A 14675-nucleotide genomic window follows, 5' to 3' on the forward strand; every position below is an offset into this window, starting at 1 on the left:
CTAATCAGATCCAAAGGTAAAACCAATCGCGTCATGGTGACGTGTTTCCCGCGTTAGAGACGGTTAACTTGTTTTTATTTAGAGTTCTCATTTTGTTCGGGTTGGCCTTTGTGACTGCAATGGTTCTGATTTTGCGATTCGTAAGAGCACTTTGCTGCATCGCAAGCCATTACTGTCTTGGTTTTGCCACGTTTATGAGAAGTTTCCTTTGAGTTTTGGAAAACTTTTAACTCTCACTTAATATCTTTCTATACACTTTTTCCTTCTCTAAAGATCGGAGAGCTAGAAGGATACTTGGAGCAGTTGAAGACAGACCTGCAAGTGGCTCAACAGAGACACCAGGCAGCCGTCGAAGAGGTGACCAAAACAACTGTTGTGTTAAGCATAACTTAATAGCACAGTCACCAGCTCTCTAAGCGTGCTCTAAGCCATTATGAAAGGAGAAACAGTTCTGTCTGTCTATGTTCCTTGCTAAATTCTCTTAAAAGGATTCTCAGGCCATAAAATGTCCACTGTAAAATAAACAACTTTGCGAGGTATTTCGTAGGTTTTCTTGCTTTCCTTGCCTCCAGGAAACGATGCTAAAATATCAGTTAATGTTTAAGCTTACTAAATTAATATTCTCATGTCAAAACAAGTTCAGGTAGAGATTTTAATTTTGATACATTGTTATTTGTTGATAGCACAACACAGGTGTTAGTCATCATATTAGTCAATGTTAGTAAATGATTTTCTTATTTCAAGGCGGCTGCTTACGAGGACAAGGCAAGAAGACTGGAGATAGATCTGGAGACTTCCCAGAAAGAAAACCAAGTCATTAGTGAACAGGTCTGTGTAACGAAACTAAGGTTAACCTTAAGAATATGATGAAAAGAAACTCAAAACTTAGTTGTTTATCAATCATGTTTGTTGTAGTGGAGTTTAATGGTTGGTATTGTACATCGTTGCAGTTTAATGACCAACTGGAAAGTGCGCGGGAACTGGAAACCCAACAAGCACAACTAAGAGGACAAATACAGGAAGCCCAGAAGCACGTGAGTATCATATGATCTCCACGTGTCTTACGCCCGGTGCATACATTGGCATTTAAGTATTAAACTTCTTTTTTCTGCCTTTAAGATTCGTCATTGTCAAAACGTGATGGAGGATCAAGAACACAAAATCTCGTCCTATATTGAACAACAGGAAGATATGAAATCCATGGTAAGTAGTTTAAGAGGATGTGCAACCACATCTTGAATGAATATTTCAGAATTACTGTTGCACTTCGTAGTTATTAAATGGGTGGAGGGCCGGCCGGGAAGTATTTGGCATTGCCAGTTGGCCGAACGCTATTGACTGTTGCTCTTTTGCTTTCCTCCTTTTTTATTCTTTGTCAGCTCGCTTCTTCGCGGGGCCGTGCCATTTTTTCCGGCTCTGTTCGTGCCATACACCTCTCACAAGGAAACTTTTTTAATAGTATGATACATTAAAAAATTTTCAGAGAAATGCGCGCGCCCTCATTAGTCAGAACGAGTTCATTATATTTCCACAAAGCACGCGCCTTACATCACAAGATTGCACTGTTGAGATATAATGCACGCAGTCTACCTCATTAGTACGAGCGCTCGCAATTCACGATATATTTTATAAAAGAAATTGAAAAAACTTGTTTCTCGAGCATTGTTGAGTTATATAAGCACTTAGGAATTTTTAAGAACACTCGAGAAGTGCGAGAAGCACCCGCCTTCGACCCTTGCTTCTCCGCGCTTCTCTCGTGATCTTAAAAGTTCTCGCGTGCTCTTATACCTCAACAATACACTCGGTGCGTTTTTCATTTCTTTAATGAAAGCGCGCACGAAGCCGAGTGGGTCAAATGAACAAAAACGTTATCATCAGCAACCCTTACACCGTATTTTAGTTGATCGTCACTAGAAGGGTCCTCAATTGCCTTGATAAGAAGAAACTCCAGATAGACTCAGCTCATCACTATGTTTGTGTTCGATACAGTTCTTTGTAACGATATAGCGCAAACTGGTTCCCTGCCGAGAAATCGCCGTTTAATTATCAGCGGGTTGCTTGAAAATATTGAGCAGATATTCCAATCGCTTTCATCTATGAAATTAAAATCAACCACTAGTGGGTTATTTAGTCTGAAAATGTCCAAATTTAGAAGAATATTAACTGAGTATTTTCATTCGTTTATATAACACTCAGATTCGGGACAAAGAGAAAGCGAATGGTCAGCTGCGGGAAGAGCTCGGTGGAGTATTAGAGAAAAACAAAAACATCATGGAAGAGGTACGCAATACACTACCTTGCTTTAAATCAAATCGATACCTAAAAATGGTGAATTGCATTAATCGGCTGACTTTAGTCAAAATATTTGAGTGTGGCTTGCTTGTTACAATACTTGTTTATTCATTAGATCGCAGCTCGTGATGCTGATATACGGGTTCTAAAAACTGACATGAACTCGGCGCAGAAGAAAATCAAGAACCACTCAAATGAGGTAAGGCGGAGTTTTCACGGTATGGTTATATGTTATTCTTGTGGTTTTAAATCCACAGCAACAGCCTTGGAGTGTCTTTGACGGTATCAGTTGATGAAAACAGGGGGGCTTGTAACTCCTTAAAGGTGTTGCCGCTCTCATTGTGGTAGCCACTTAGGCCTTGCAGACGCTATGCCAGATAAATTTGGAAACGCAATCCTTTTAATTTTCTTTTTCTTACGTTTTCACCTGCCTTGATGAATGGGGCCTGACCTGCCCCATAAGTGTTTAATCCTCTAATATGCTTCTCACCAATGAAAATGTTCCCCGAGCGAGTTGCACTTTGAAAGTCACTTTCACTTTATAAAAGAGGGATTTTCTATTGAGTGCCATAAAACCAAAACCAACGTTGTTTTGAAGAGCCAGTGAGAACTCAAGGTATGAACAACCAAACTGCCTAAAGTGCGGGAAAACGCGGGCGCCTAAGTTGTGAATGGTTTTATGTTTTGTTTCTGATTGGTCGAGAGAGTGAGCGAGTTTTCCGGACCAATCACAGATCGAAGTAAAGTAAAACCAATAAAATTTCGGATTACTTTCGACACTTGATTGAAAATTACTTTAACAGGGAAGACATTTTATTAATTTATTATTGTTCCGTCTTTTCTTATATTTCAGGTTAAACGCTATGAGGAAACACTCCACCAATTTCAGAAAGACTTAGAGCGTGCGCAAGAGAACCACAGGAATGCCTCAATGCAGGTTGGTAACACATTTAAGTCTCTTCCTTATTTCTGAGTTTTAACAGATTAAAACCGTGAGCTTATGTTCTCATTCTTTTCATTGCTTTGAAGATTGGAAACCTCGAAAAAAATGTGCAAAACTTGAAGGTACAGCTTGCTGGTGCACACGGCAATCACAAGGAAGCCATGGATCAGGTAGATTGCTGGTTTTTTTTTTGCGCTATAAATCTTCATCTGTGTTGATTGTATTTACATGCCTAATAGCTCAAAGAAGCTAGTACCATAATTTTGTGTAATTCTCTGCCTATTCCTCAAATAAAAACCCTAAGATACGTCTTTATAAAAATTTCACCTAGATCAGACATGTTGGGTTGCTTGTAATTCTACCATCTTCGACTTTATTATCTCCTGACATTTGTGTAACACAAGATTCTCGTTTATGTTTCCAGCTGGCACAGCGATCTAAAAACTTAGCAAATGTCAAAATGGAGTTAGCAACAACAAAGCAAAAAAGCCAGGCTATGGACGAACAGGTAACTATTTTTCTATATTTGACCGTAGCAACAGATTCCTTACATGCACACTAACTCAGAATAACAACCGTCCAGTTACGCACCAAGCTGCCTAGCTGTCAAATTATTACTGAAAAAAAGTAAAATGAAGTCGGGACCACTCGAGGGCCCCCCTTCCCTCTCCCCCACACAAAACATTTTCTCAATTTCCCCAAACAAAAATTTTAACTATTGTTACTAATAGCTGTAGACGAGCACCGTGATAGCAAAGTTTCCTACCCACGAACAGAACACAATGGCCACTGATAAACCTCGAGCCCAGGTCCCTCGGTCTGTTGTCCAGCGCGTTGATCATTGGGTCACTTAGTCTTCCAACCAGTACTTTTTCCATTACTTTATTGGTAAGCCTTTTATCTGATCTTGTATTCCTGTTTGCAAAGATCTTAGGACTGGAGGAAAAAGTTCGGAAATTGAAGACGGACCTGAAAAGATATCAGGACAAAACCAAACATGCTGACGGAGAGGTGAGTAAACTTTAGCTTGGACTGAAGTAGGCTGACCGACCGAAAGATTAACTGACTGTTTGACTGAGTTATTAACTGACTGATTGATTGTGTGACTGTCTGATTGACTTTGTGAGAGACTTTATTAGTGACTGGCTGACTTAGGGCTTCAATTAATGAATTCTGATTGACTCGCTGAATATTTATTTGGTGACTCGTCGAAAGGCTGACAGAAAGTCTGACTTGACAAGAGAGCGATTGAGTCGATCACTATTTGACTTACTGTACTAGATGTACAGTGGCTCACTGATTAACTTACTGACAGAGAGATAGACAGACAGAAAGAGAGACATACAGTTTCACTTTCTGACTGACAGACTTACGTCTGGCCAACCGATAAACTGATCGACCATTGTTTTTATTTCAAGATCCAACAGTACGCCAGGAATATAGACGAATTAAAAAGTCAGCTTGGGGTTTCTCAAGACAAACTTCACAAGCAATCTCAAGAAGCGTCCAGAAGAGATGAGCAGCTAGTGGTTCTCAAAGTTGAGTTGGCAACGCTACAGGAGAAACATCGCCTTGTACAAGATGAGGTACTTCAAAAAACTTCCCTTGAAATCCCAGCATGAAAATAGCCAATGATAATTCGGAGAATTACATCAATGAAAAGCTTAGAACATGTACTGGTTTAATGAGATGAATTGAGGTTAAAAAAGCTTTAAGGTTAAAAAGGTTAGCTTAAAATAATAGATCAATTATAATTAGAAGCTTACAACCTAGGTTGTAATCATCTGTTCAAATTGAAGGCAGAGTGAAGGATTGATCTTTCAAGTCATTCCATCTGTGACGTGTACTACACGTCACAGAGTTCCTCCAAATTGCTTGCTACTGGTTACAGACGGTTCTCTTTTAGAGCTCTGCTTCCTTTTGGCTAAATGGTTTACATAGCTCCCGTTGTACAGAAAATAAGTCAATGATGAGATCTCTTCTTCCTGTAGAATGACAAACTCAAGCATGAATTTCACATATCACGACAGCAGCATCAGAGCTGCATGGAAGAGGTAGGTTTCAAAGAAGATTATCTTCACCATTAAGTATGGGGTGAGTCTTGATATAGTTTTGTGTGTTCTGATGTAAAAACTTTCGAAATAACGGAATCTCCAAAAATTTTAAATTAACTTAAAACACTTTGCTGTGGCTTGGAACCCTTTCACTTTTGCGGAAGTTATCAGTTTCTTGTGGAAAAAACATCAGCCACCATACTGTCGATCCTGGCCTCTGCTTCGTAACCTCGTTCTAAGGGTCTGTGCTCTTGCCTAACCCTAGAAACGAGGTCAGTCTCTCCTTACTGTCTACAACTATTTTCAGGTCCAAACCCTTCGCGTATCTCTAGAGGATGCTCGAGCAAATGGCGATCGGTTACATCGTGAAAGCGAACTTGTTGTGGAAAATGTCAACAGCTGGGTGAAGGAACAGAAGTAAGTTCTTACTAGGTTTTTTATAGATAAACATTTGGTATAAGTCAAAATGTAAGTTATTGGGTTGAAAACCTTTTGCTATTTTTTACTCAGGGAAGGGAACGAAAGGCTAGCCGGAAGATTGAGGTAAATTTTTTTCATTAGTTTTTGTTTGATAATTGACTCTGAAGGGGAAGAGTTTGAGAGAATTCTACCTGATATATCGACCTACATATTGGCAGATGAGGACGGCTGCACAACAAACAGACCAATCAATAGCCTAACTCCCAGGTAGCCTATTGATCCGTTTGTGTAACGGAGGGAAAATAGTTACCATTAGCGGACTTGATAGTTGATTAACTGATAGACCCTCCGACAGACTGCCCTGCTGAGTGACTGACAGTCCACCTGACCGACTGACTAACTTACTGACAGACTGACTGCCTTTCCTCTGTCTATCTGATTGACTGATTGAATGATTGATTGATTAGCAAACTCCTATTTCTGCAGAGAGCAAGAAGGACGAATTTCTGCTCTACAGTCGGATAAAGAGTAAGTATTTTTTTCCAGTTGGCCTGAAATCATTTTCAATCCCTTGTTCATTTTGTTATATTAACGAGATTTCCCCTCTCTCCTTTAAGACAACTTGCTGAGTCAACAGAATCACTGAAAAAGGAGAATGCTGTGATGAAGGCTGAATTAGGTGAATTCACATGTCAGGAATCATAATCTTTCTTTCCTTGTTGTCTCAAAGCGGGTAATACTAGGAAAAAATAAAGGAGACCGCTTTAAACCAACGCGAAGGAATTATCCCTGCTCAGACCATGTTAAAGGGCAAATATGTACCAAAACTTTTCATGAAAATGGTGGCACTTTATTTTCGTATTTTTAGTAGTAATGACCATGACACTTTTAGATATGTAGCATGAAAACTCCGAATCTCTCTAAATTAACATCTTCTAACGAATCCTCAATTATAAATGATTTGTTATATGAATTTCTTCATCTTCCAGAGGAAAGAATAATGGATAGTGAACGATTAAAGGTTAGTTTTACAATCCATTATTTGGTTAAAGGCTTATTCACAATGTCATACGCTGTGTTTAAAACTGTTTCACACCCTGTTTTGTAAAGTTGTAGAGTTTTTCTTCATGTCGTGATCCACTACAAGTTTTGTTTCGTTTTCATCGCAATCTTGTGGCTTAAAATATGTATTTTACGTTTCCCCTAATTAAGTATAATCATTGTGGTTCAAGGTGTTAGCTGCTAATTCAAGTCATTAACGGTAATTAATGTCCGTCAGGATTATTGTGGTTTTTGATACCTGTATGTCGCCGCTATTCAAGATCTTATTTTCAAATAAAACATTAAATTTGTAGAGATATTAATGATTTAGTGGCTATTTACGATTTAATTATTTGGGCTTTGAGTGTTTTGAGTCAAGATCACGGTCAGTTCGCAGTTGTTCGAGGTTTTTCTCCTTAAGTTTTCGTCACAAAGGAAATCTCGTTATGTATAAACTTCATCTTTTTTTAACTATAACGTGCCTCGAGTTGCAAAACTTTACAGGAAAAGGAATTTAGAAACACCTGCCGTTTTCACGTTATGCTCTTTAATTAAACGGTTATGTGCAAAAAGAAAATATGTCCACCTCTCTCTATGTTTGTGAATTGTTAACGAAGAATACGTTTTAATGATTTTTGCCACATTTAACATTTAAAACATGATACACGAAACTGTTGTAGAATTTTAATACCAAAACAGATCGACAGCTGCTACGTGGAGGCACAATTTTGAAAGTGTAGCTCAACAAATAAGCTCGAAGGACGACTAAGAACAGCTCTTTCAGCAATAGCTTACTTGGATTTTTTGTCACGCATCTCGATTTATCAATTCAGAAAGAAAGTCGACTATAGCTGAAAAAAAAAGACCGTGTTTGAGCGAAAAATCTACGCTTTAGAATTTTAACATTATAAGTTCGACAAACAGAGGGCGTCCTTTAGCAAGTTCAACTTTGATGATGGCCGATTGTGATAGCGATTCTGTCCATAGTGGGGATAGCTCAGTTCTTCTCTGCATTGGTGAACCGTTCTTTGGTTCGTTAACAAATCTGGACGGCTTCGGAAAGATCCGTGGCCGCTGCACTAATCCGCTTCATAACTGTTCGTGTTATGTTCGATTCGAACATCAACTTAGTTTTGCCTGTCTCAACTGTCAAGGACTGTGTCCTGCCTTCTCACATGTGAGTGGGATTCAGTTTTGTGGGCATTAAATCTGGAACTTTTATTTCAGTATTGCAGAAAATACCTTCTTGACACTCTCTACCAGTTCTTCAAGAAAACTGAATTCTTAGTCGAGTTTTTTTTTTGATTGATTGCCTTACAACCTTAAATGTTCAGAGCTTTGGTGATACTGTGTTTTTTTTTCTGTTCAAAACTGTATTTTGTTAGTTACCGGAAAGAGCTTGCCTTCCGTAAACTAAAACCTTCAAGTAAAAAAAAAAAATGTAGGATAATATTTCTCGTATTGCAAGGAATTCTCCGACAACTTCATTCTTGTGTTTACAAAGAATGGAAAACTAGGGCAAAACTATCTTAAGAATCAAAATATAACATTCCATTACAATTTCTCTTATTATTATCCAACAGTCCCTCCAGTCGCATTCTGCTCAGCAACAGGTGCTGCTTCATCAACTCCGCAATCGTCTTCAGGAATATGAGTGAGTATTAACTGGCAACTATTAGATACGGCATCATATCACCTGGCGTCAACGATATGCTGCCAGCTGGTCAATACCGTGTTTTATTACTCGACGCCAATGAGATATCGTAATGATTCCACCAAACACTATATGTTTCCATTTAGCGCTCTTGCCCCTTTACTAGATTTTTTTTTTTATTAGAATTCTTTTCTAATGAGTAGGTCTGCGATTTAGTCAAGAAAAGTTATTACGGGCAGTAAATCCGAATCTTGCATTTTAAAACGGCAATCCTTTCGCTAGTGAAATTGGTTTGCTTTTGTACAGCTTCAACTAATCCGTTCATACTCCGATTGCGTGTATTAATTTGGTGAGACACCAACGCTTTTGAAATCTTTTTTATTAGTTTCTTTCGTAGAGAAATGTTAAATAGGAGAAAAGGTGTCATTTACATTTCCGTAGCGAGTCTATTTTCAAGCCCAAATTATATGTGAACAGCTGTTACCGTCGACCCTGAATAAGCCCCTTAATTTACGGTGAAAGAAATTCACGCCTCGAGTGCTAGGTAAATTAAATTATCACACAAAAAATTATAGCCGGAACGTTTACTTGCGTGAAGAATGCTTACGCAAGAAATTTTTCGGGTTTCTTCAATTTTTAAAACTATTACGTTTGAAATCCACACAATTAACCTCGCATAAGATTTGTGTTGAAGGAAATGTTCTTAACATTTAAAATAATGACCCTTGTGTACTTCCCTTGTATCAGTTTCCGAATTTACAATCTTGGCGCGAGCTAAGCGGGAGACGCCGCGAGAAGGCATCGAGCGAACAGGGAACAGCGGATTTTAAGAGTCCTTACAAGCAGCACCTGTTTAATCTACACCTATCATTCCCTCCCCCCCCCCTCCCCACCCTTGGTCTATAGGGAACAGAATAGCAATTGTAATTTTGTGAACTTATTTCAGAACTCTGAGAACCATATCACGATCATTTTTATTTTTTTGTTTTTGCACACTTTTGATAGTCCGTGTCTGTAGTGCTTAGCTCTAAGATAATGTTCTATTTTCTTCATAGGAACGACCAAAACACCGAAGCGATGAGCAAGGCCCACGCCATTGAAGATCTTCACAGTCGATTAAAGTCAAACGTGGAAAGTATTCAACAACTCAACCAACAGGTCAGTTCTCATGCCGTACTTAACCACAATGGATACTCTCCTTGTAAAAACCTCTATTCAAGTGACTCATTAATTCGATCGACACAAACATTGCCTCGGCGGAAAAAATACTCCAATACCTTTAGTACGTCGGTGTGGAAGGTGGGGGAGGGGGGGAGAGGGGAACCGCAAATATGAGGCCAAAACAGTTTTCAACTCATAAGGGTACCCTCTGAATGGGGATTTCATTGAGCTTAATATGTCACAATCGAGTAAGTTTTTCTCTAATCAGCAAGTCGTTGATTGGACATTTTTTTCCTTAGCATTTCTTCTTTGAGTTCTACTTATCAATTTTTCTTGAACTCTTTCCCGTTATCTCTGCAGCTTAACTCATTAAACAAAGAAAATCTTCGTCAAAGACATATTATAGATAGAGAAGCTGCAGCCAGGAAGGTGATTATGACAGTCAGTATGTCCTCGTTAAAGGGTGCTATGTGCATAATTCCTTTACATCGAATTTTTAGCTTCGAATAATGTATAAATGATTTGTTCATTCTTTACTAGTTATCCGCTCATATACCTCGGTATGAGGTGTTAGATTTTAATAATATACGCTTGGTTTTGCGATGCTGAATTTGTACTCGGGAAGGAAAATTTTTGTCTTGAGGAAAAATTGAAAAACGATAGCATCAGTTACCAGTCACTGCCATTCATTTCAGTGACAACAATAAAGCCAAGAGGTTCAGTAGGCAATATTTCGTTGTACTCATCCTCCTCAAACGTTGAAAATAGCTATTAAGCGTTTTTGATTAATAGTGAATGTATTCTGTTTTTTCCATAGAGCCTACAACTTCAATTAGAATCACGTGATCAAACTGTAATGGCTCTTAAAGCTCAAGTGGAGTCGTACAAATTTGCCGAGGTACCGCATAGAGATACAGACCACATAGTAAGTCCTAGTCACGTGATATGAATTTCTCATGTGATGACTGTAGTGTTAATACTTACATACAAGGAGCCACTGCCCCTAAAAACGTGCAAAATAATCTACCAATTTTTTTTCCTGTACGATAAACAGACCGTAACTTAAGTCTGAAAATCTTAGATTGGATATCATTTCAGAAGACTGCCCTCAAAAAATGGAAGTTTAAAATTTTCAACTAACTTTTCTCTTCAGATTGACGCATATGGTTTGAACGACTCAGCCTACTCGTCTATCGACAAAGGACTGTAAGTAAAATCCCTAGTCTATCGACGTTTCCTCTAGCCAGACAATTAAATTCGAATGTCCATCGTCCAGTTTTCGTCTTCGTATCCATACGATTCCTCTGATTATTTTCATAGTATTTGGACTTAGGGCTATTTTTTCTTATTTTACAGACAAAAGTCGGCTCAGAAAGACAAGGTAAAGGTTGCAATTACGTCTTGAGTCCATTCAGTCTATTTTTGTAATTGTCTTCTCAATAATAATTTAATTAGAGTCAACTCGTCTAACCCATTCGTTATATGCTAATGATTTGTCACTGAATGGTGATGGAGAACAATTGATAAAAATTGCAAACATTTTTTCAAATACATTTCCACCGCTGAATTTTTTCCGTGAAAATTCCCAATCAACCGATGCTACCAAGGGTAATGATTTCCATCGGGTGGTGGTGACTGTAGACTCACAAAAATTCAGCAGAAAGGCAAGTATATTTATTCAAAAGCACTACGGTATATGCACACCTTTATGACCTTCAGGTTCTACAGAATGTTCTTGGCTTATTCTTGGCTAAGTGCGGTAACCCCCAACGTGAATCACTCGTACGTGCCCAAACAGATCACGAGAATGTTAGTGGCATGTTATGAAAACTCGCCTGCTGATTTTTGTGACTTAACAGTCACCAGTTGATCGGGAATTTTCACGTGGAAAATTTAACGGTGACGACGTATTTGGACAAATGTTCACGATTGTTCTTAACTGTTCTCCACATTAGCATTTAGTGATAAACTCATCAGCATTTAACAAACGAATTGTACAAATTCACTATCCATGGAATATGATCATCAATCATAACCGTTATGATTGATGATATCATAATACGTAGTGATTACCATAACAGATCTTTTGTTATTTTTGTTGCTGAAAATTGTCGTTAATTGCGATAAAATCATAAAATGTAACGTGCAACGTTTTGAAAAAATCAAATGAGATAAACCACTGAACAAACCAGTAGGAAACAAAGGTGCCTTGGGATGGAGAAGATTGATTCACTACTATTTCCTAAAATATGGAGCTATGCTGCTCGCGCTGCGAGCTCTACTATAATATTACACGGTGTTTTCAAGGCTTTACCACGTAAATGCATTCGGTGACGTTGGAGTTGGGGTTCCTTGCACGACCGCTCTCAAAAATGCTGGTATGAAGGAGTCATTCCTTCCTCACACTTGTGAGAATTTTTGTTTGTGTCGATACAGGTGAGGTCTATAATGAGAAAAGAAATGGAGAAAGCTGGTGTGAAGGATCCTCAAATACTGGATAAGTCGTATTGGATTCAGAGAGTCGGTGAGGTATGCCGCGAGCGAGGGAAAACTGACAGCCTATTTAAGCGAGATCAATAATTTCAAGAAATGAAAACCGAAATGGTTGATAGATCCCAGCAAATCTGTAGCGTTGTGGATTTAAGACTGATAATGCGCTGGGCTCGTTACCTTATGGCAGGGGATATTCCCTATTTTCATGTTACTCACTCATATTTTTTTCACTTTTCCACTTCTGTTTCTCGCTTCTCAAATAGACATCTTTTTTATTTAGCATACAAGCGAGATAGAGAAGGGGGGCATTGGGGTCTACAAGAAACCGCAAAACCGTAGAAGAAAAATCATCCCAAACCGCAAAAAAATTCAATCAAACCCCGCAATACCCTCAAACCCGATAATTTTTCACATCCCAGTGATCAAACCCTAATCGATCCGACGCAATGGTGACAACTGGAGCTTACAGAGGTTTCGCACCTCTTCAAGATCAGTGGAGGCGCATAATTGCCGCTCAGATCTAAGTTAAAAAATCTATGTCTGCAACTTGCCACTAGAAATTTAAACTTTTAAATTCAAGGAACAATATCTTAATTGGATAATGGCAGACTGATCTTTGACTGGAGTATCTTGATATCTTTTGTAGCTCTCAATCCAACTACAGCAAAGCAGTGAGTATTGGGCACAAAAAGTACGAGATTTAACAACACAGATGGAAAATCAAGAAACATGACAACTACTCCACTGCATCTACTCCGAAACGACCCTAAAATCCTTGGAAAAAAAGTTCACATGTGCTACTTAAATTTCTTCTTCAGTTCAGCTACATTGTAGCTTTCCTCCACTTTGGGCTCTAAACCAGTAGAGGGATAAAATTATATTCTTTAGTTAGAAAAATTGTTGACAATTCTAGTGCTAAATTCATTATAATCTTTTCTTAACTGAATAGTGATCAGGCGGTATAAAATTCCAATATTTCCTCTTTGCATCTTATGGTCTGAAAAAATACCTTTTGATCTCTAGAAATCTAGGGAACTCAATCTTTGTTTTTCATAATTATTTTTTCTGAAAGAATATTTTGGTCTTTTCGTGACCTCGTTTTTAATTTCAATTTTTATCAAATGATAATAATATATTTCATTTATAACCATTGAGTGAATTTGCAAATATCTCTTTTGAAGGGAATTGTAATCTGTAAATGCTGTTACGTGAGCGAGCGTGAGAAAAGTATATTTTATTATTTTACTTTATAATTTTGAGAACTTTGTTTTATTTATTGATAGAATCATCTCATCTTATGTACGTAAAGAAGTGTAAAGTTTGCCAATAAAGATGTTACAGCCGCATAGCGTCTGACTCTTTTAGCCTTATTCCCGCTGCTCTCTCTTAAAGTGCCTATGACACGAAATTTTTTTTTTGCGTAAATATTTAGCTTATCATATATAAAAACCAATTCCGATAGAAGAAAGATTTCAAAAAATAAAAGTTGCGAGTACGGTTCAGCCCTACGAAGGAGAACCTAGGAAGGAGAACCGCCTGCATCAAACGAAGATTTCGACCGCCTGCATCAAACAATGATTTCGACGAAGACTGTCTAAGACGGTCTCTCGCGTGTGGTGTTGAGGTCAAGATTAGAACAAAAAACTCCCGTTACTGAATGTTTAGTTTGTTGCGTTTTTGTTTTGTTTTCTATGGCGAAATCTATGTTAAGAATGGGTAGTTGTTGACGTAACATTTTATTCCTTCGCACTAAGTGCGGCGAAGGTTCCCCTTGGTCAGTGCTTTAGAGTTTCGTTGCCGTAGAATGATTCCCTTAGCAAATCACAAGCTAACTTTTGACGAAAGAATCGGCTGCATTACGAGGCACGATAATTTTGTGCTGAGAAGTCATCGGGCAGTTTCACCGCAAGTTGCTCCTTTCCTCAAAGATTACAAAGGTTGAGGCTGTCGTCGTCGAGCCGGTCAAACGGAAAACGAGTGAGGTTATCTGGTTCAAGTTAACTTCAAACAGAGATTTTAATGGAGAAAACTTCTTTAGTTTAAGTATAGTATTGCCGTGTGACCCATTTTGCTCAATGGCAAATAAATGACATCAGTATTGTAAATTAATAATTCGTATGCGTCGACTTTCACACAGCGCTTGGATTCGCCATCATCTAGTTCAATAAAAGATTTTTGTTTCTTTATTTATCTCGTTGCAGTACTTTTATCACATTAACATAGCAACTGTTGCTACTTTCAGTTTCTTGAGGGCAGGGGGGAATTGATGGCTCGTGGGATGTTTTTCCGGAAACTTAGTTTAGAAGAATACACCGGCCCCTTCGACTGCGCTTGTCTTTATGCCAGTATCCGCCAGAGGTTTCGCACTGTTCACGCAACAGGATATCGGTCCGTTCAGGAAAGGGCTTGAACTTTATCACAAATTATGTATTTCTGCTGGCAAAATACGATTGAAACTACAACTGGCAGGATTTTCATACGATAAGAAAAGGGCAAATGTAGTCATGTGGAAAGACAAGGAGTATGAGTACATCTCAAACGCGTGGAATAAACAACAACAAAGAGCTTACCATTCTTCGCTTGCGACATGTCGGCCGAAAGTAATAGTGAACAATCT

The 14675-nt window shown here is 38.5% G+C and overlaps 1 protein-coding gene across 3 annotated transcripts in view; it reads left to right on the forward strand.

The window, feature by feature from the left end:
- The window catches only part of LOC113674245 (uncharacterized), a 43512-nt gene extending 30108 nt beyond the window's left edge, over positions 1-13404 (forward strand). For 2 of the 3 annotated variants that reach the window (XM_089199764.1, XM_089199766.1), the window contains exons 52-76: positions 274-357; positions 745-828; positions 951-1034; positions 1120-1203; positions 2197-2280; positions 2408-2491; positions 3146-3229; positions 3322-3405; positions 3660-3743; positions 4163-4246; positions 4654-4821; positions 5227-5289; positions 5597-5706; positions 5800-5832; positions 6196-6237; positions 6327-6388; positions 6699-6730; positions 8334-8404; positions 9460-9562; positions 9926-9994; positions 10383-10490; positions 10719-10771; positions 10922-10946; positions 12002-12094; positions 12705-13404. In XM_089199764.1, the coding sequence (XP_089055890.1) occupies positions 274-357; positions 745-828; positions 951-1034; positions 1120-1203; positions 2197-2280; positions 2408-2491; positions 3146-3229; positions 3322-3405; positions 3660-3743; positions 4163-4246; positions 4654-4821; positions 5227-5289; positions 5597-5706; positions 5800-5832; positions 6196-6237; positions 6327-6388; positions 6699-6730; positions 8334-8404; positions 9460-9562; positions 9926-9994; positions 10383-10490; positions 10719-10771; positions 10922-10946; positions 12002-12094; positions 12705-12791 (1959 nt within the window). In that variant the 3' untranslated portion in view covers positions 12792-13404. The remainder of the gene's footprint in view (positions 1-273; positions 358-744; positions 829-950; positions 1035-1119; positions 1204-2196; positions 2281-2407; positions 2492-3145; positions 3230-3321; positions 3406-3659; positions 3744-4162; positions 4247-4653; positions 4822-5226; positions 5290-5596; positions 5707-5799; positions 5833-6195; positions 6238-6326; positions 6389-6698; positions 6731-8333; positions 8405-9459; positions 9563-9925; positions 9995-10382; positions 10491-10718; positions 10772-10921; positions 10947-12001; positions 12095-12704) is intronic. The other variant, XM_089199765.1, reaches the window with a different exon arrangement.
- Positions 13405-14675: the final 1271 nt, after the last annotated feature.

Source organism: Pocillopora damicornis, chromosome 3 (assembly GCF_964200805.1).
Source record: "Pocillopora damicornis chromosome 3, jaPocDami1.2, whole genome shotgun sequence".
In the NCBI taxonomy this organism is placed as follows: Eukaryota; Metazoa; Cnidaria; class Anthozoa; order Scleractinia; family Pocilloporidae; genus Pocillopora; species Pocillopora damicornis.